The sequence below is a fragment of the Oryctolagus cuniculus genome, chromosome 10, assembly GCF_964237555.1.
Source record: "Oryctolagus cuniculus chromosome 10, mOryCun1.1, whole genome shotgun sequence".
NCBI classification, from domain to species: domain Eukaryota; kingdom Metazoa; phylum Chordata; class Mammalia; order Lagomorpha; family Leporidae; genus Oryctolagus; species Oryctolagus cuniculus.
The window spans coordinates 96,496,699-96,516,535 of record NC_091441.1 but is presented as its reverse complement, the minus strand read 5'-3'; the positions used below and the strand labels follow the sequence as shown (position 1 = coordinate 96,516,535).

Below are 19,837 nucleotides of genomic sequence, written 5' to 3'. Positions count from 1 at the left end.
AAGAAAACCCAAACCATCAAAGTCCAAATACAAAAGATTTTTTTTTTTCTAACGAACTATACAATCTATACACAGTCATATAAATTATAGTGGTGAGAATAAGTTTATGATATGCATTACACGAGGCTCACAGAATAACACACTTTTCTGGTTAGCCCACGCAATTAAGCATGTTCTCACAGGGGATTCTGCATCGAACTCCTAGGAAAAAATTTATATTGATAATCAAAGTCCAGCAAAACTACCAATTCATTAGGACAAACCCTCACTTAAGTCTTTTTCCCTTTGAAGAAATACAATGTAATTTAGAAACAAGCTGAATGCCTTCTACGCTTGTACATTATCAAATAACCTGCCAAAAAAAAAAAAAAAAAAAAAAAAAAAAAGCCAAGCACTTTCAAAGGCATGTTTGCAGAAGAAATAAAGATAAGGGAGCCATAATGATAGCTTAATGGGTAAAGGCTAAGAGTCACACTCGATTCTGCCAGAAACAGACCTGTAGAGGTTCAGACACGCATCCAAGAATCAGCTCTGCCTGCCAACCTATCAGATGCTCATGCATGCAACTGGCAAGAAGGCCCAGGGCGCTGCCACTAAGCCTGTCACTGTCACTCATGAGGAAAGACAGACAAGTTCACTAGATAGCCAAAACTGTGGAGGACCTTGTCTCCAAACCAAAGCTAAGTATTCTTCCCTCAAGAGAAGGGAAATGCAAAGGCCCAGTACATGCTGCCAGTCATTCACTTGCTGAAACATTTTTTCTTTTAATGATAGTAATTTTTTAAAAAGATTTATCGATTTATTTGAGAGGTAGAGTTACACACAGAGAGAGGGAGAGATAGAAAGAAAGGTCTTCCATCTGCTGGTTCACTTCTCAGATGGCTGGAGCTGAGCCGATCAAATCTGACCCCAGGAGCCAGGAGCTTCCTCAGGGTTTCCCACGTGGGTACAGACTGTTACTGTTTTCCCAGGCCATAGCAGATAGTTGGATCAGAAGAGGAGCAGCCGGGACCTGAACTGGCACTCAGATGGGATGCCACGCAGCAAAAAGAGGCTTAGCCCACTACCACAGTGCTGGCCCCCTGAAACATTCTGAAATAACTGTCCTTAAGACACCACTGAGAGTTGAAGTTGCTGTCAATACAGTATTATTCTGCTGTGGCAAACAATGATGGAACTCTGCTTAATGTCGGGCTTCTCTCAAGATGAAAGCAAACTACTAAATGGATACCCATCACGTGTGGTGACTGCTGACAGATGTCCTTGGTAAGTCATGCTATGTGTAAGTCCCTGGAGAGTGAGGGGTATGGCAGACATTTGATTACCCTCAGACCATACTTCCATGAACAATGCCAAGATGCAGGTAGGAAGCTCGAAAATCAAATGTTTCCCACAGTTTTCAAATGAAGGCTCTTGGAGCTGGCGCTGTGGTGCAGCGGGTTAAGGCCCTAGCCTGAAGCACCGGTATCCCATATGGACGCTGGTTCTAGTCCTGGCTACTCGTCTTCTGATCTAGCTCTTTGCTGTGGCCTGGGATAGCAGTAGAGGATGGCCCAGGTCCTTGGGCTGTTGCACCCATGTGGGAGATCCAGAAGAAGCTCCTGGCTCCTGGCTTCGGATTGGCGCAGCTCCGGCCATTGCGGCCATCTGGGGAGTGAACCAACGGATGGAAGACCTCTCTTCTCTCTCTTTGCATCTCCTCTCTCTGTGTAACTCTTTCAAATAAATAAAATAAAATCTATTTTAAAAAAAAGAAGGCTCTTTTCTTTTGAAAATAGAAAAAATATTGCTACTGATAAAAATGCACAGTATTTGGATTCTGTTAATAATGAGGAATTTTAAAAAGCTGACAGGAAGAGTTTTCGATTTTCCTGAAGAGCCCTGCAGAAGACCCAGCGAACTACTGCGACCTGATGCTAGACTTCACTTTGCTTTTCTTTCTGAGAGGTAAATGGCACACACAAGATCCAGAAAAGCCACATTAATTTGGATCCTTTGTAAAATCTTTTGAGCCCTCTAGAGAAGCTGTGAAAAGTCACAAAAACAGAGCTGGGAATCATTTTCCTGCATACGTTATAGTTCTGTTTCATTTATTATTTAGATCTTTCTAAAAGGACTGGAGAAAGCTAGAAATTTTCTCGGTACGGTGCTGAGCAGAAAATAGGGTTTGATAAAAAAGCTTTATTAGGGGATGGTGGTAAGATTTTTTTTTTTTTTTTTTTGACAGGCAGAGTAGACAGTGAGAGAGAGAGACAGAGAGAAAGGTCTTCCTCTTCCTTTTCCGTTGGTTCACCCTCCAATGGCCGCTGCAGCCAGCGCACTGTGGCCGGTGCACTGCGCTGATCCGAAGCCAGGAGCCAGGTGTTTCTCCTGGTCTCCCATGCGGGTGCAGGGCCCAAGCACTTGGGCCATCCTCCACTGCACTCCCGGGCCACAGCAGAGAGCTGGACTGGAAGAGGGGCAACCGGGACAGAATCCGGTGCCCCAACTCGGACTAGAACCTGGGGTGCCAGTGCTGCAGGTGGAGGATTAGCCTAGTGAGCCTTGGCACCGGCCGGTAGTAAGATTTATAAAATTTCTAGATAAGTGACAAAGATCTCCTACACTAGAAACAAAAATAAGAAAATGGGCTTTGAGTACAATCAAGATCTGCAATATGTAATGCTTTCAAGCATACAGGCTATTGATAAATAAGTTTAAGTCTGTCCTGGCTGGTGCAAAAAAAATGATTCTGCTGTGAGAAATCATTCCCTTTAAGAAAGGAACAGGCCTAGTAGTTCTCTATCAACACCAAAAGGTTTGGTAAGAGTGAGAAGACAAAGACTGATTTTGGTAGGCTGCAAACCCTTAGGCAGGGAGGTGATGCTGTGTGCATATAAGTAAGGTTGAGAAATATGATATGGTCACCTTACCTATTTAGCCAAAAAAAGCATCCATCTCACAGTATCACTGAACACTAAGGTTGTAGTAAAAGAGCTCAATTTTTAAAATTCAAATACTAACATCTACTTGTTTATTAAACACAAATTAAAAGACTTAGGATAGGCAATTTAAAAACACTATTCTGTAAGCTCTTCAGTTTATAATTTTAAAGTTTGGTACCACTTTATAAATTAAATCAAGTATGAAGATATTTACAAGAGACAGTGCTTCCATAATCTCCTTTTCTAAAAAAAAATTTATTTATTTATTTATTTATTTGAGAGGTAGAGTTACAGAGAGAGGGAGATACTGAGAGAAAGGTCTTCCATCTGCTGGTTCACTTCCCAGATGACCACAGCTGAGCTGACCAGATCCAAAGCCAGGAGCCAGGAGCTTCTGGGTCTCCTATGCCGGTGCAGGAGCCCAAGCACTTGGGACATCTTCAAATGCTTTCCCAGGCTATAGCAGAGAGATGGATCTGAAGAGGAGCAGCTGGGACTTGAATCGGCACCCCTATAGGATTCTGGTGCTGCAGGAGGAGGCTTAGCCCATTACGCCACAGCATTGGTCCCACGTAATCTCTTTTTTGACATTATAACCTCAGTATAGGATTTGGACACATGAAATGACCAGTGAGCTTCTTAAGGAATTAGGAAAATAAACCAACAATACCACAACTGCTTATCCCTGTTTTTTTGAAACCATGAAGCACCCCAAATAAGTCATGCTGACGTTCTGCCTCTGCTTAGGACTTACAGCCACCATTGCCTCACAGTACTGACCACTCCTTAAGGCAGAGCTTCCAAGGCATGAGCTGTAAATGATTATGAGTATCCCAAAGGCTGGACACATCCACCATGGCTCTCTGTTCATCCTAGTGGCCCATAAAAATACAGCCAGTTTTATGTATCATAAGGGATCGATGGGGAGCATGTCCTTTGATCCCATGGAGATGAGTTCCTATTTCCTAGGCTTCCAAAAAAACCCACAGTTAGGGTAATGGGAAACAGGTCAGCTTATGGTGTAAGAAAAGGGGGGGGGGCATGGAGAGAAGCGGGTATTTGGCTGAGCAATTAAGATGCCTGCATCCACTACTGGAGTACTTAGGTTTAATCCCTGCCTCTGGCTCCTAACTCCAGCTTCCTGCTAACACAGACCCTGTGAAGCAGTATGATGGCTCAAGTAACTAGATTCGTGCTACCCACATGGGAGACTTGGATTGAGTTCCAGGCTTGCAATTTTGGCCTCCATCCAGCTCTAGCTGATGCCAACATCTGGGGAGTGAACTGGAAAATAAGGCCTCTCTGTCTCTGCCATTCAAATAAATAAATAAAATTTTGAGGGGTGGGGACTTTTTTCTTCTTTGGCCAACTTCTACTCTTTTAGATGGTCTTCTGCAAATTTACTAAGAGATCGCCCAAATCACAGTTGTAAGCACAAATACTGATAAGACCTCAGGGTATGGTGGGATCCAGAACTCTAGCTGACTTACAGGAATGTGAAGTGCTGTGTGCCTGTGCATGCCATTGTGTCACAAGGAGAAAAAGGTTAGGCATCCTGGAAGGTGTGTGTGTCTATAAAAGATCCTATTTTTTAAAATGCTGGCACCAAATACTTATCCTGTGCTTCCCTTTTACTAAAAAGAAAAAGCTGAGCATGCCTGCAAGTGATGATTCTGTTGGCCACTCCCATTTGCCAGATCACCCAGGGCATTGAAGATGAAGGGCTGAGGCTGATTTAGTATTCTGCCTACTTTGGAGTGGCTTCAGTCTTCTTGGACTAGTGTCTGTTCTGTGTTCAATTTTTACAATCACACTGAATTTCACTACGTAAACAGAAGGTAAAATCCATATATTACATGTTAAGTACACATTTCTGTCACTTAGATATTAGCAACTCAATATTCCTTTTGAGTTCTCAAAAGAAAAACCACTAGAAGTATTAAATACTTAACATAATTATCTGAGAGAAATGGTACATGCATGGTTCACTTAAAAATCTTTATAATTAAGAAAGCACTATAATAAAAAAACAGAAAAACTGTTTTTATCTGACAATACTGACTTACAGGGATTGGTGTGTGTGTGTGTGTGTGTGTGTGTGTAGCCATTAATTAATTAATAAATCATAACAAATCATTAACAAAATCAAAATAATCAAAATAAATCATTAACAAATCATAACAAAAGGAACCTACTTTGAAAATTCTGAAATATTCCTGGACTTAAAAAGTTACCAAGAAGGTACTTGGAAGAGGTTTTACCAGATTACTGAGCAGTTGCCTATGAGACAGAGAAAGCAACGTGTTTTTAAAACATCTGACATCGCATGCAGTGTCACCGAGTCAGCCACGGGGCCTTAGTCCTTCTACGTTTTCAAGATGTTGTTACCTCTCCAGTCTACAAATGTGGCAACAGCAAGGCGCTCTGCTTATCTCAGTGAAGGCCAGACTAATGCAGCTGCCACAGATCCTCTCTCCTCCACTGATTACAGAATCACCATCCACAGCAGCGCTGCAGCAGATGGAGGAAGACTGCTGCCTTTTTCAAGCTACGGAAGAAGCACGGTGCTGAATTCAAAGAACACAAAGAATGAACCGTGGACCATTTCCTACTGTTTATAAATTCCTCTTTCAGTTTGGAGGCAGAACTCACATTTTGTGACTTGACAAATTATAAACTTATCTTACAGGGAAATTTCTTGCACTGTGCTTTAAGTCTGAAGATTTGTGCCAAATGCCAACAGCCACCTACCATCTCTACTGTTCCGAGTCTTGCCCTTGAACTGAGAAAGGGCAAGCAGAGACTTAAAAAAAAAAAAGCACACACTACAGCACTTCTTCTGCTAAAACTTTCCATCTGGCAGCTGCATTTTCAACACCATGGAAATGAAACTCTCTACTTTTTCTAGTGATCTCATTTTAATTAAAAATGCTCTATGTCAAGAGACTGATGCCCGATATAAAGGAAAAGTTGTGAGTGAAGCAGAAATGAAGAAGGGTTTCTCCCAGGCTACTGGAGGTAAGTTCTTAAAAATATTAAATAGTATTTTTATTTTCAAATGTACTTGTAACAAAGCTAAAAAGCAACATAGTAGGCTGACAGCTACATGGCCATTAATGAAATGCTCTCTTCAGGAAATTTCAGATCACATTTACTGGCATACAATTACTTTTAAAGTGTTTTATACAAAACACTAATTTGATACTATTTAAAAGTGCCAAGGCAGAAGAGGATTCAGGACCTATTTGGGTTCTTTTGGAAAACTGAAAAGGACTTTGTTTATTTTTCCAAAACTACTTTTGGATAATAGGAAACATTTAAGCACTAACAAAAGTGGCACTCAGTGGGAGATAACATGCCTTAAAGTACTGGGTTGAAGAAACACACAAAGTTGTCCTTGTTAAAGATGATTACCTTCCAGTAAAAAGATGCTAAGTCTAACACGAACATGAAGTAAAAATAACCCCTTCTCTGTTGGTTACAACTACCATTACACATTGGTACAAGGACAGAACAAAGTTAGGTCTGAGAAGACATCTAGACTATACATTCTTTCTAATGAAAGGATGAATACTTTTGCTGAAAATGGCCAAGAAAAAACTTGGAAGAACCTAAAATACCCTCACAGCCCCTGGGAGACCAGACTTACACTATTATCAGCTGACTCACTTACATTTACAATGGAAAATTCCCAAGTTGCAGATCTCAAGTTGTTAATTTTGACCATTAATCTAGAGGGGGCTGTTTTAGGAATAAACATGTACAGTTCTGGACTTAATGCTGCAGTACATTTCATTAAGAATCTTGACCTTTGCCAGGAAGGAAGAGTTCTGACAGTGAAAGTTCTAACAAACTTTAATGACTTCGGTTTATAATTTTCCAAGAAAACACAAGAGAAACTAAAAAATAAATTTAAAAGCGTACATCAGTGTTAATCTACATGATATAGCACCTGGCAAAGTGCTTGGTGAATGATATATTCAATAAATATCACTGATTTAAGGTGTTCATCTAAGTAATAACACTGATTAAAAACAAAGTAAAAAGCAATTCTGAAAGTTTTTGCCACAGAAAATCATTAAATGCTGGGACTAATTTTAGAGCTGGATGGCACCACAAACCTGTATCTGATTTCCAATACCCAGGTAGTACTGTCTATTGGAAGGTTACCCAGGGTGGGAAAACTTCTTTCTGGCAGGGACGATGTGGATATTCCTAACAACATCATTTGTGGGCCATACAAAATTATGAACTTAAAAATTAGCCCGCTATGGGTATCCTGAATTTTGACTCCTGCCTGTGACTGTCTTAGCAGGGCTAGACAAAATGACTTTGCGGGCTTTATACGGCCTGTAGGCTTAACGTCCTGACCATAGCTGTAAGAAGAAGAAAAAAACTAACTCTGCTTGCTTTTACTTTTTTGTTGATTCATATAGAAAGTTTTAGATTTCTCAAAAACTGCTCAGAACTGACCTTACAGAATATTCTTAGGGCATTCCACAACCAAGTGATATGTAAGCTCACATATCTGTATAAACATGCATTCTAGGCTACCTATCACCTTTACTCTAGAGATGTCCATATGAGTGCAATCAAAGGACTCTTGACCTTGGTTTTGGGGCAAACCACCTTCCAAAAGAAACTGCTTAGGTGTGTTGCTTGAAGCAGGTGCTTCCCACTTGGCTAAAGGATTAGTAGGTAACTGGCATATTTCCTTACGATGAAAGAGTGGCCAGAAATGTACAGATCCGTGACTGTCTTTTCAGAGCCCTGCCTAAATGAAGAACTGCCCTAGTTCCATTACTGAAAATTCCTTTCCATATTTTCTTCAGGTGTGATGGGATAGATTTTCTTTTTTTAAATATTTATTTTAGTAATTTGAAAGAGTTACAGAGAGAGGTGGAGAGACAGAGAGTGAGCAAGCAAGAGAGAGAGAGGGGTGTTTCCATCTGCTGGCCCACTCCCCAAAAGACTGCAATGGCCAGAGCTGAGCTGATTCAAAGCCAGGAGCCAGGAGCTTCTTCCATTCTCCCACGCGGGTGCAGGGGCCCAAGGACTTGGGCCATCTTCTGCTTTCCCAGGGCATAGCAGAGAGCTGGATCAGAAGTAGAGAAGCTGGGACTTGAATCAGCACCCATATGGGATGTCAGCACTGCAGGCCAGGGCTTTAACCCGCAGTGCCACAGAGTGGGCCCTGGGAGACATGTTTAAACTATGAACACCATTATTTTATTGTTTGAGTCTGTTTAGATCTATTTGTTTTGCTAAACTATGTTTTTCTAGAAAATTGTTAAGTTTTAAATTTATAGTCAAAAAGTTTTTCATAGTTTTTTTTTGTTTTTAAAATGTATGTCTCGGGGGCTGGTGTGGTGTAGCTGGTTAAGCCTCGACCTGCGATGCCGGCATCTCATATAGGCACCAGTGGGAGACCCCTTTGCTCTACTTCTGATACAGCTCTCTGCTAGTGTGCCTGGGAGCACAGTAGAGGATGGTTCAAGTGCTCGGACTCCTGCACCCACTTGGGAGACTTGGAGAAAGCTCTAGGATCTTGACTTCAGCCTGATCCAGCCCTGGTCATTGTGGCTGTTTGGGGAGAGAACCATCAGATGGAAGATCTCTCTTTGTTTCTCCTCTTCTTTCTGTAATCCTATCTTTCAAATAAATATATAAAAAAAGCTGTCTCTACCTTCAGCTGCAATATCCAAGTATATGCATTTCCTATTCCGAATATCACCTACTATGCTTCTTCATGCTCCTTTTATTATTGTTGTTACCAAAGGTTTTACATTATAGATCTTTTTTGTTCTGTTGATTTGCTCCATTGTACTACTACAATTTCTACTTTCTGCAATTAATTTATAGTCATTTTTTCCTACAACTTTACTCAAATTTCCTTATTTTCCTCTCTAACTTCTTGGGCTGGATGTCTTACATGTGATATTTTTTTATAAAACTTGTAATATATACTTAAAAATGCAAATTCTCTTATTGCTTGAAGCATTCTTTAGATAGCTATTTGATCAAGTTTGCTAACTGTATTAACTTTCATAACCATATTAAACTATTTGCTTTATCTGTTAAAAATCTCCCACTATAATTACAGATTATTAACACTCAATCTGTAGTCCTGTCATATACTAGGTTGCACACAACAGTCCAAAGTTGTCTTATCCTCTAGGCAATTTATGTATTAATTTTTTTCCTGAACAATGTTTTTGCCTTGCAGTCTACTACTATGAGTCAATATGAGTCAAAGCTTGACTGCCTTTGATATATTTCATGCTATTCTTAACTTTTAACCTTCCCAGGATCTTGAGTTTTAAAACATTGCTTGAAAACAGCATAGAGGCAAATTTTATATATTTATTCAAATCTCATTCCTTTAACTGGCAAACTTAATTCACTTAAATTTGTTCTAAAAGCTGATTCATTTTTTTCTGTTATCTTACTTTGGACTATTTATGATTGTTTTATTTTTTTCCCCCTTTCTCATTTGTACTGGTTTGAAAGTTAAGATAGCCTAATTCTTTTTTAAAGATTTATTTATTTATTTGAAAGGCAGTTACAGTGAGACAGAAGTAGAGATAAAGAGGTCTTTCGTCCTCTAGTCCATTCCCCAGATGGCAGCTACGACTGGAGCTGCACTGATCTGAAGCTAGGAGCCAGGAGGTTTCTCAGATCTCCCACGTGGGTGCTGGGGCCCAAGGACCTGAGCCATCTTCCACTGCTTTCTCAGGCCATTGCACAGAGCTGGATAGGAAGTGAAGCAGCTGGGATTCGAACTGGTGTCCATATGGATGCTGGCACTGCAGGCGATGGCTTTACCTGCTACATCACAGCATCAGCCCCAATAGCCTATTTTTGTTCCACAATGGTTATCTGTAATCTTTGAACATGTATAAACTTATTTAAAAGTCTACATTTAGTCAATTTATCTACTGTCACCTCACTCGTGGGATGCTTTGGCTTAAATAGCTTCTATTTTGTTATTGCTGAGTAGTATTTTTCATTTTATCTTGTTTTTAATAACCCTACATAGACTTGTCATTTCATTGTTTCATATCAACAATGCCACTTTTATTTGCTTTTCAGTGCTCATTCTTTCTTACTGTGCATTTCTTCTTTGTATGTTCAATTTTCTTCTTCCTGAACTATATTCTTTACAATCGTGCTATTAGATTTAAATTAACTGAAATTAAATAGATTGATAATTTAGTCTAATTCACATGAAATACAGTTAAAAATCAGCTGCACCAGGAACATTTCAAGTGCTCAGTAGTCACATGTGGCTACTGGCTACTACACCAGACAGCACTGCCCTGGAAGTGCCTATAGCAACCGTTTGCTGGAGACAAACCATTTCTGTTGTCTATCTAGTGCTCTTGAATTAATAAATTGTTGGCTAACTGCTTTTTCCTCATTCATCGGCAAATATTCCTGTCTTCCATACTAGGCAGTAGCAACTGAGGAGCGTGCAGCCAGTCTCACTGGTGCTGCTTTGCAAATACCCAGTCTCCAGCAATCTTTGGCTGCCTCTGTCTCTTTGCCTTTGAAATTTCATTGTAATGTGTGGCTATACAAATATTTCTATTTATTATTTTTAGGGCCTATTCTATTGCCTTCTTCTGAGATGTCTTTTATGAATTCTGGGAAATTCTCAGTCAGAATCTCTTCAGTACTGCTTCTCTTCAAATATATTTTATCACTCTGAAATTCTTATCTGTCATATGTGAGACTCAACAATTCTATCCTCTATCATGCATCTATTTCTTTCCGCTATTTGGATGCACTCTGAATTTCTTCAGACAGCTCTTCTAATTCATCACTTCTCTTCTTCTTTTTTAATTTGACAGGTAGAGTTATAGACAGCGAGAGAGAGACAGAGACAGAGAGAAAGATCTTCCTTCTGTTGGTTCACCTCCCCAAACGGCCACCATGGCCAGCGCTGCACCAACCCAGAGCCAGGAGCCAGGTGCTTCTTCCTGGTCTCCCATGCAGGTGCAGGCACCCAAGCACATGGGCCATCCTTCACTGCCCACCCCCCCGCGCCGGGCCACAGCAGAGAGCAGGACTGGAAGAGGAGCAACTGGGACTAGAACCCGGTGCCCATATGGGATGCCAGCGCCGCAGGTGGAGGATTAACCAAGTGAGCCACGGCGCTGGCCCCGGAATTCTTACATTAAAGAAAGCTCCTGCCTAAATAACCCCATAACAGCTGGCAGCCAGTGTCAGTTCACATGCTTCTCACTTTACTTTCCGTTTTTACTTTGATGCCGGCCAATGGAAATATTCCCAACTCTTTTTTGGCTATGCATTTAATATTTCATAAACATTTCTAAATATCTGGAGAAAGAAGATTTTTCTATTCAGATATTGCTGGACAGGGACTGAGTAATTTTCTTTGATGTGTCTATACCATAGACATAAAGGTTTAGAGTCTCCATGGAATGGTTTTATAATCCAGTTGATAAAATATTCCATTTATGATTGAAAACAGAAAGCCAGGAGACTGGTGGTAGTGTCAGTTAATACAACAAAACCATTTAAAAAAAAAATCACAGATAAAACAGAAACTGTCACTCATGTTTCTTAGGGAGAAGTGTCCACAGATTAAGACAGTATACTACATTAATACAAAGCTTTAGCTGAGAAGATGCTATGTGTCCCAAAATTCTGAAAACAAAAACAACCCACTGAGTTGCTTTTACTAAGAATTTTTTTAAAAGTTTGTCCTTTCAAGGATTTCCATTGTTAACACACATATTTTTTCAACTTACCATAACTCACACTATATAGTAACAGTACCAACAACATTTTAGAATATTATCAGTAAAGAGAGAAAAACCCTGGCTCATCCATGGTGCTAGTCAGATCAGGGGCTTAAGTAATTCATCCAAGGTTACAGCCAATAAAATGGCAAAGCCTAGAATAGAATTCTTGTCTGCAAACTAAATTCCATGCCAAAAAAAAGTGTTACCATGGCAAAGCCACCCTCAGGGGTATATCCTGTAGCTTGTGTATCTAGAAATATGAATTTCAAAGAGGAATGACTAAATAGGAAGCATAAAAATCCAACCCAAAGCTTCCCAAAGGATTGTTCCTTTCAGGTGTGGCATAACAAAGGGTGTGTTAGAGCATGGGTTGATACTTTAGCCTGCATTTGTCCAATAGGGTAGCCACGAGTGCACAGAACTACGGAAATACAAATGGATCAAATAAAGTAGAAAATTTCAGGCACTCAACAGTCACATGTGGCTGGCGGCTGCCGTACTAGACAACGCTGACAGAGAACTGTGCCATCACCACAGAGTTCTCTGGGACAGCACTGCTCTAGAATGTGGATTAATGAAGTGTACAATTCTACTGTGGTAGCAGGTTTAAGAACATTGGCTTTGAAGCCCAACAGAACTAGTGTTGAGGTCTACATCTGTCACTTGTTATGTGTATTACTCTTGAGCAACCCCCTAAACCCAAGTTTCTTATTTCCTCAATCTGTAGGTTGGGAATCAGAAATAAAGTGCTGAGAATATCACCACTGCTCAGTAACTACAGAACCCACAATCTTCCCATTCTTCACGGCTGGCCCATAGGGGTCTTGCAAATGCCAAAAAGTCCTTACACAGAATGAAGACACACTGTTTTCAAAAGTCTCAAGAGTACCACCAAACCTAAGCCCTTGGCTAATATGAGCATTTTTTCTATAAGTTTATCTTTTCTAAAAGGATGGGGGTGGGTGTGTGGGCACTCTGTATAGGTTAAAAAAAAAAAAAAAAGAAACCAGTTTATAACTGGAAAAAGTTACAGTTCAATGTACTAATACGTTAATTCTAAAAATTTATTTGAATGAAAGAAGCAGGATATGAAGGTGAAAGCTGAGTTAAATAGGTCAGGTGTCTTGGTCTGTTTCCCAGAAGAGAATGACAGAAGGGCAGCTACAGAATCAGGTGTAATTATTTATATGCATAATCAGATATTAATTAACTCTTTATTTAAAGAACAAATCCCTAAACAACTCAACAGCTTGCCAACCTGACAAGACTATTTTCCATTTTTAAGACAAGGCAGACAGAACACACTCAAGAGAGGACTTAACACACACAAACTCACTTCACAATGTCTTGTCACTTCTCCCTAACAGCTACTTCTCCAAATACTTTCCCCAATGGAACGACCTGGTTATTTGAGTTTTCTGTTGAACAAGGAAACCCCCTGTTGAAAATCTTTCTAAAATAAAATGCATGAACTCTTTTTCCCCAAGAATGTTCTAATTAACGTAATAAAGACTTCTGATGATTTAAGGTCTCATTATAACAAATTAGTCTTTTATATGATGGTGGGATTAAAGTCATAAAATACCAACGTTTAAATGCTGACCCTAGATTACACTGATATCTGCTTGATATTCACAAACAAAATTTAATGTTAGCTTGTTTTCTTATAATTTGCCCTCACTTCTTCCACATATGGACTATGGAAAAATTTCCAAATTAACTGAAGCTCTGATTAATTAGGCTCTGGTTTATTGTGGCTCAATTATATTTGTGTTTTGTCTCACTTTCATAGGACCCTTTACTTGTGAACGAAACACAATACAATTCACTTCAGGCTTATCCCAACTGATAACTAGATCCATGGATCTAACTGATAATTTTCCCTACTATTTGAATACTCGAACTTTTGCTAGTAATAACTAGATTAGATTTTCAGGTAATCAAGAACAGAGTTAAATCATTGCTACTTAAAAAAAAAAAAATTGGATCCATGTTCCTTTGTAGAATTTCCCCTTAGCCGGTGCCGCGGCTCACTAGGCTAATCCTCCGCCTAGCGGCGCTGGCACACCGGGTTCTAGTCCCGGTCGGGGCGCCGGATTCTGTCCCGGTTGCCCCTCTTCCAGGCCAGCCCTCTGCTGTGGCCAGGGAGTGCAGTGGAGGATGGCCCAGGTGCTTGGGCCCTGCACCCCATGGGAGACCAGGAAAAGCACCTGGCTCCTGGCTCCTGCCATTGGATCAGCGCGGTGCGCCGGCTGCGGCGGCCATTGGAGGGTGAACCAACGGCAAAGGAAGACCTTTCTCTCTGTCTCTCTCTCTCACTGTCCACTCTGCCTGTCAAAAAAAAAAAAAAAAAAAAAAGAGAATTTCCCCTTTAATGGAATGTTCAGTACAAAGAAACAAGTATCCCAGTAATTCTATTGATAATATTTATTTAAATAAATCCATCTGAATTTACAGGTCCAGTATGTTCAAAGAATCTGAAATCTGAGAGGTAATTATCTGGACAAACAGTTTATTGAGAAGTCAAGAGATACTTAAAAAATAGGTCTTGCTACTTCTCATTCAGGGAATTAAAAGATGTGTAGTATCTAGTAGCTCTTTATATCTTATACTGAAGGAACTTCCCAATACAAATTACTTCTCAGTCAAGTTACACAGTAACTTTTAATTTCAAAGTTACACACATTTCTCAAATAATATCCTTAGATGTTGATTAGTCACTCTAATATTCTACAGTCAATGCCAAGCAGACAGTCATCTGTTCTCAAACCCCATATAGTCAACCCTTATAATGAGATACTGTAACCAAGAGCACTTTTCAGTGCTGGGCTTTCTTGAAGGAGTCACTCTAGTGGTGCTCATTGTATCTAATCATTATTACAATCTGCAAAACACACAGGAGGTCCCTGCAAGCAGGAAGAATTACAATCCCAATTCTCCTACTGAGAATCTGTCACTCATCTCGGAGTCTCAGTTGACTTAGTCACCTGCCTCCCCTACGTAGAGCATTGTGTCATTAACATTAAAGAACAACAGCCCTCAGCACAGCACTGGTAACCAGAGGACACTCGACTACATAAGCAGACCAAAAAACACCATTATTGAGAGCAAAGACAGTACTTCCTTTGTGGGAAGAAGTCTTAGTTGCCTGTCCCTATCCTGTTCCTCCCAAAATAAATTCTGTTGTTCAAGGGCAGGGGCAATTAACAGTTTAGCTTCACCACAAAAACAAAGGAATAAAACATCAGAAACATAATGGTATTAAACAGAATAGTACAGTTAACCAAGACAGTGTAAGTTATTATATACAAAACTGTTTTCGGTTTTATGGCCCAATTTAAACGGCTTGATTTTACTAAGAGACTCACTTATAACTATAGAACACAATTTAGACCACATTTTGTATTGTGATTTGCAACTCTAGAAATAATGTGCTGATAGAAATTAAAGTCACTTAATTTTACATGTAAATACATTAACTGTAACAAAATAGATATACTCACAGCTTGCATTTCTATACAAAAGAAATGGTTCATGGAGCTGAAATTCCAGATCTTTGTTCACTGGTTCAACTAGATTGTGCATATTCAGTCGATTCACAATGGTAAAACCATGGTAAGGTGAAGCTGACCTTAGATTTAATAGAAGAAAAGAAGATCTATAGTCACCATTTAATCTGTAGAACGGTTACCTGGTACTTTATTCTCGTTTCACAGAAAGAATGAATAAATCGGTATATTATATAGTATTATTATCACTTCAAAACATAACCAAAATTTAAGTTAGCTCACCCCCTTCTTCTGCTCACAATTCAGGAGCCACCCTCAGAGTGAAGTCAAAGTACTTAGTAAGGCCCAAGACCCGGCTGATGCGCTCTTCTCCCTGACTTCAGCTCTGACGCCTCCTCCTGGCTCTCCCTGCTCCAGGCTGTAGGTGTGCTTTCACCTCAAGGCTGGACTGGGTCGCTGGCCCAGGATGTATCATCCCCAGCAAGCCTCTGCTCAGCTGCCTCATCAGTGGGGCTCGCCTGAGTCACCCTTTTAATGCTCCCAATTTGTTCCCAAGCTCAATACCCTAAACCCTCTCTACCACTACCACTTACTTCCTATATTCACTGTCTTCCTTGCCAACAGAACATAAGCTCCAAATGTTTGTCTTATTTTCCCAGATGTATCTCAAAGCAGACACAGTCACAGCATTTGATAAATAATTTCTAAATTAAATATCAATTATTTTAAATATGGAATAGGATTGGTTACCTTCATAATATTTTTTCTTGTACTTAATATGTATCTGCATAGTTCTCCTGAGGTTAGATGGAAAATACTTTGAATATTACTAAGGAACATCCATGGTTCCTCTATCAGGGGAATCCAAAAATATTCCTTACATGTATCTAACACTTCCTAGCTTCTCATTTGTTTCTCTGTGACAAACATGGGCAGATAACAGAACCCTGTTCTACAGATTAGTTAACGAGCTTAGAATGATTAAGGCTTGAGTTCAAAGGCACAGAAATAATATACCTAGCTTTTAGCTTTAGACTTTTTGACTCCAAATTCAATCTTCCTCTATATAAAGTATCCTTGCAAAAGGCTATTCTGACATCTTCATACACCTTTATCCAAGGCACACAAAATGTTCGCCCATCTTCCAGTTTCTTCAGTCTCCTTTTATTAGAATCAATGTGTTGTAAGCCTCCTCACATTGTATGAAATCAAGCCAGTCCACTGATGTCACACTTTCTCAACAAAGGATCTGTACTACCCCTAACAATATGGCCAGTAGAGAGCCTTCCAAATTCCAGACCTAAATCCCAGTAACAGTTAAAGAGTTTTTTAAAGATTTATATTACTAATGCAGAGTGTGAAAGGGGTTAGGGTCAAGTCCCTCCTTTTAAAAATGAGAACAAATCAAGGAAATAAAGTGCCAATTTAGGAAGAGCTTGCTGTACAGATATCAAAGTACTTACACTTAAAAGCAGAAAAAGATGAGTGTGCTTAGACAAGATCTCAAAGCTTTACATTAAAATTTAGAAGACTATTTGACAAATTATTTTAAGTTAGTATTGATAGAAAAAGGCAATCCTTAATACAAAAAAAAAAACAAAAACAAAAACAAACAAACAAACAAACACACAAACCCAGATGTCAGTAATGGTCCCCATTGACTGTAAGCTTCAGAGAACAAGGGGAAGCACTGAACCTATGAAATGCATAACATCTGTTCTCTTTATATTAATAAAAATTAAAAAAATAAAAAAGAGGAAAAAAAAGAAAACAAGAGAAGGCAACTACCCATTTCAGAGCAAAACCTCAGGGGGATCCAGGAAAACAAGTTCTCCACTACTTCTACATTCTGTCAGTTGCCTTTAGGCTTCCCAAGCTATAATTCCCAAACCAATCACATTTTAACATAATTATCAGAGATGTTGAAAATTAGAAATGTACAATATGAATAACCTAGGCTTTCTGACGAATTCTCAAAGAAGCTAAAAATACATATGGTTAAAGATGCTATGCATAATCCAGAACTTTTAGAGCGGCTGGAGTGGAAGCAGCCACTACAGAGTGGAGGCCCAGCCTCTCAGTCTCACCTCATTGTTTTACAGACCTAGTCTGTTTTCTCAAACACTCTTTGCTCTTTAATAGCGTCAGGAGGGAGGAATCTGTTTCAGGCTCATTCATTTGTCAAAAATGCTTTCTATTTCGAAAAGGTTTTACCAAACTCTTAAAAAGATTCTACTTCCATTTATCCCAATTCACAGGAAGGCTCACAGAAGGGAAAGAACTTGGTTAGGAACTCAGAGCTAGGGGTGGATGCAACCAAAGGGGAGAAGCAGGAGAGTTCCCCCCAAAACGCACAAAGTGGCACCATCTCATGACAGATCACCATATACTTAAAACATTTATTATAAAAAACGCTTACCTTCGGTATACAAATAAGGTCCCTTCTATATCAGTCTTCTCCTGTAACACAATGAATCAATTAGTATTTTCCCCATAATCCAACTCCAAACACTCCCTAAGGAGAACTACTTCATGTTTATGAGTAACTTGTTTTATTTACTGTAAAATTAACCACCTTTGAACAGGGAAAGTTAAGTCTCCCTCTAATGGCACAAATTTCGGTTACCAATTTCCTATGCATCCTTTCAATGCTGCTGATGCAGACATAGGCACATACAGACTTTAACCCAGCAACCTGTCTTTATCTGTAGCATTTTTCTTTTATAATCAGTGAAAGAGAAAATCACAGAACTAGCTTTCACTTTTTAAAGAAAATGTTTTGGCCAGATTTCTTAATTTTAATGACAAAGTCCTGTGGGCAACAATTTCTTAACTTTTTAAAGTTTATCAAACTTAACATAAAAAAAATGGAAATTTTCTTAGAGGATCCCTTGTTTTATCACTGGAACATTTTGGTATATTTTCATGAGTAGCACACCTTGTGGTTAAGAATTACTATCAACACAATTAGGTAATTATTTTTTAGAACTTTGCTAAAGAATCATGAATACTGAAATTATACTCTGCCTTAAATAATTATTTTATCTTACAAGTAATGCAAAAAATATTTTAAAGTGACCTTGATCAAGAGTACAACTCAGTATTACCTTTCATTTGTTCTGCCAGAGTGTATTTAAATTTCAAACAAAGAAACAATGTTGCAATGTCTGCAGTTCACCACTTGCTGGACCTAACTATTTTAATGCAATGAAGAACATGTTAAAACTTTACATGTTAGACATATCAAACCAAATTATTTGGGATAATTTATACATGTAAAAAATCTCAATATCTTCCAGTATTACCTTAGCTTAAATATAATCATCAATCTTCCTTCCTAAGAATTCAGAAGCTTTTTCTTGCCTTCAAAATGTTATTAGTATTAAATAACTGGTGATCAAATGTCTCAAAGAAAATTTGTCCCCCAAAAAACACAGAACAGAAAAAGATGTGGTTATGCTCTATGAGCCGTGCTTCAATACATAAAAACAGCAGTTTATTTTTCAATTGTACTAGGGTATGGCAAAAAAGCTTGTGGAAAATGAAATTAAAATTATTTCGGCACAAAAAATTCTGAATTCCAAGCATTTTTTTCCAGAATATGTATTTTCCATGAACTTTTTTTGTAAACTGTTTACATCTCATATATAAACAAGAATTTTAGTTTAAAATTCTAAAATATTCAAAATGTATCAACAACTAGAAATAAGAACTTTTTAGGCACAAATTACAGTCCCATTCTTCCCCATTTGTTGGCAATCTATATTTCACAAACCAAGAGAAACGACTGAAAACATTTCAAACTAAGGCAATGTCTAAAATAGCTACACTTAAAAACACTCTATATTTTCATTCTCTGTGACTTCTCATGCTTCCTGTCTTCCAGGTGGTAAGAAAAAGATCATGAAAATTCTCTCCATGTGAATTAACTGTTGGTAAATGCCAGATGATTTTCATATAATTACTGACAAATATAACCTATGCATCTGTATAGTAAGGGACACAGTATGACAATCCTCCACAGTTTTGTTGAAAACTTTCACGCTCACTGAATGTCTGTGCCAGTCACTGACGAATTCAACGCAGCAAGCGTTTACTTAGTAAATTCTAGGTGTACAGCTTATGGCTGAATGAGTGAACCAGGGAGGGTCCGCAACCAGGAAACTGTTATTTTAACAACTAAAAGTACTTCAGGCAGGGACTAGCAAGAGCTGGTGAACAGAGAGAAAGTAACTTTTCAGACTCCCTCTGGTGCCCGAAAGCCAAAGTATTCAGTCCGCTGGGAGTGTTCAGAGGTGACATCACCGGTCTTTTTCCTGGAAAAGGTCTCCAGGGAATCCAATTAACACAGCAGCCCCCCTCCTAAGTGCCTTACGATCTTTTCCAAAACTCCGGAAATACAGGTACGAGTTCGATTAAACCTGGACTCATCCCACGCCCTCCCTCCCAAGAATTCAGACTAATTGGATTTCAAGTTTTAAATCCAAATGACCTCTGCTAAGGGGGCTCTCGTTTCTGTCCGCTGGGTGGCGGGGGTGGGGGGGAGGGGTGCTAATCTTGCAGATCATATATACATATGTAATTTATCCAATAATCCTCTAATCAGGAAACAAGCTTTCAGGGCCCATCTGAC

At 39.2% G+C, this 19,837-nt stretch overlaps 2 protein-coding genes across 4 annotated transcripts in view; one reads left to right on the top strand and one right to left on the bottom strand.

The window, feature by feature from the left end:
• DCP1A (decapping mRNA 1A) overlaps nucleotides 1-19,837 on the bottom strand; it is a 62,272-nt gene that overhangs the window by 41,774 nt on the left and 661 nt on the right. For all 3 annotated transcript variants that reach the window (XR_007921899.2, XR_007921900.2, XM_002713390.5), the window contains exons 2-3: nucleotides 17,624-17,664; nucleotides 15,199-15,326 (exon numbers count right to left, since the gene is read on the bottom strand). Coding sequence is in view for 1 of the 3 variants with exons in the window: in XM_002713390.5 (XP_002713436.1) it covers nucleotides 15,199-15,326; nucleotides 17,624-17,664 (169 nt within the window). In the remaining 2 variants the exon portion in view is untranslated. The remainder of the gene's footprint in view (nucleotides 1-15,198; nucleotides 15,327-17,623; nucleotides 17,665-19,837) is intronic.
• The window catches only part of CACNA1D (calcium voltage-gated channel subunit alpha1 D), a 520,755-nt gene continuing 502,504 nt past the window's right edge, over nucleotides 1,587-19,837 (top strand). Inside the window, exon 1 of the mRNA XM_070050708.1 lies at nucleotides 1,587-5,942. Within this exon, the coding sequence (XP_069906809.1) occupies nucleotides 5,804-5,942 (139 nt within the window). The 5' untranslated portion in view covers nucleotides 1,587-5,803. The remainder of the gene's footprint in view (nucleotides 5,943-19,837) is intronic.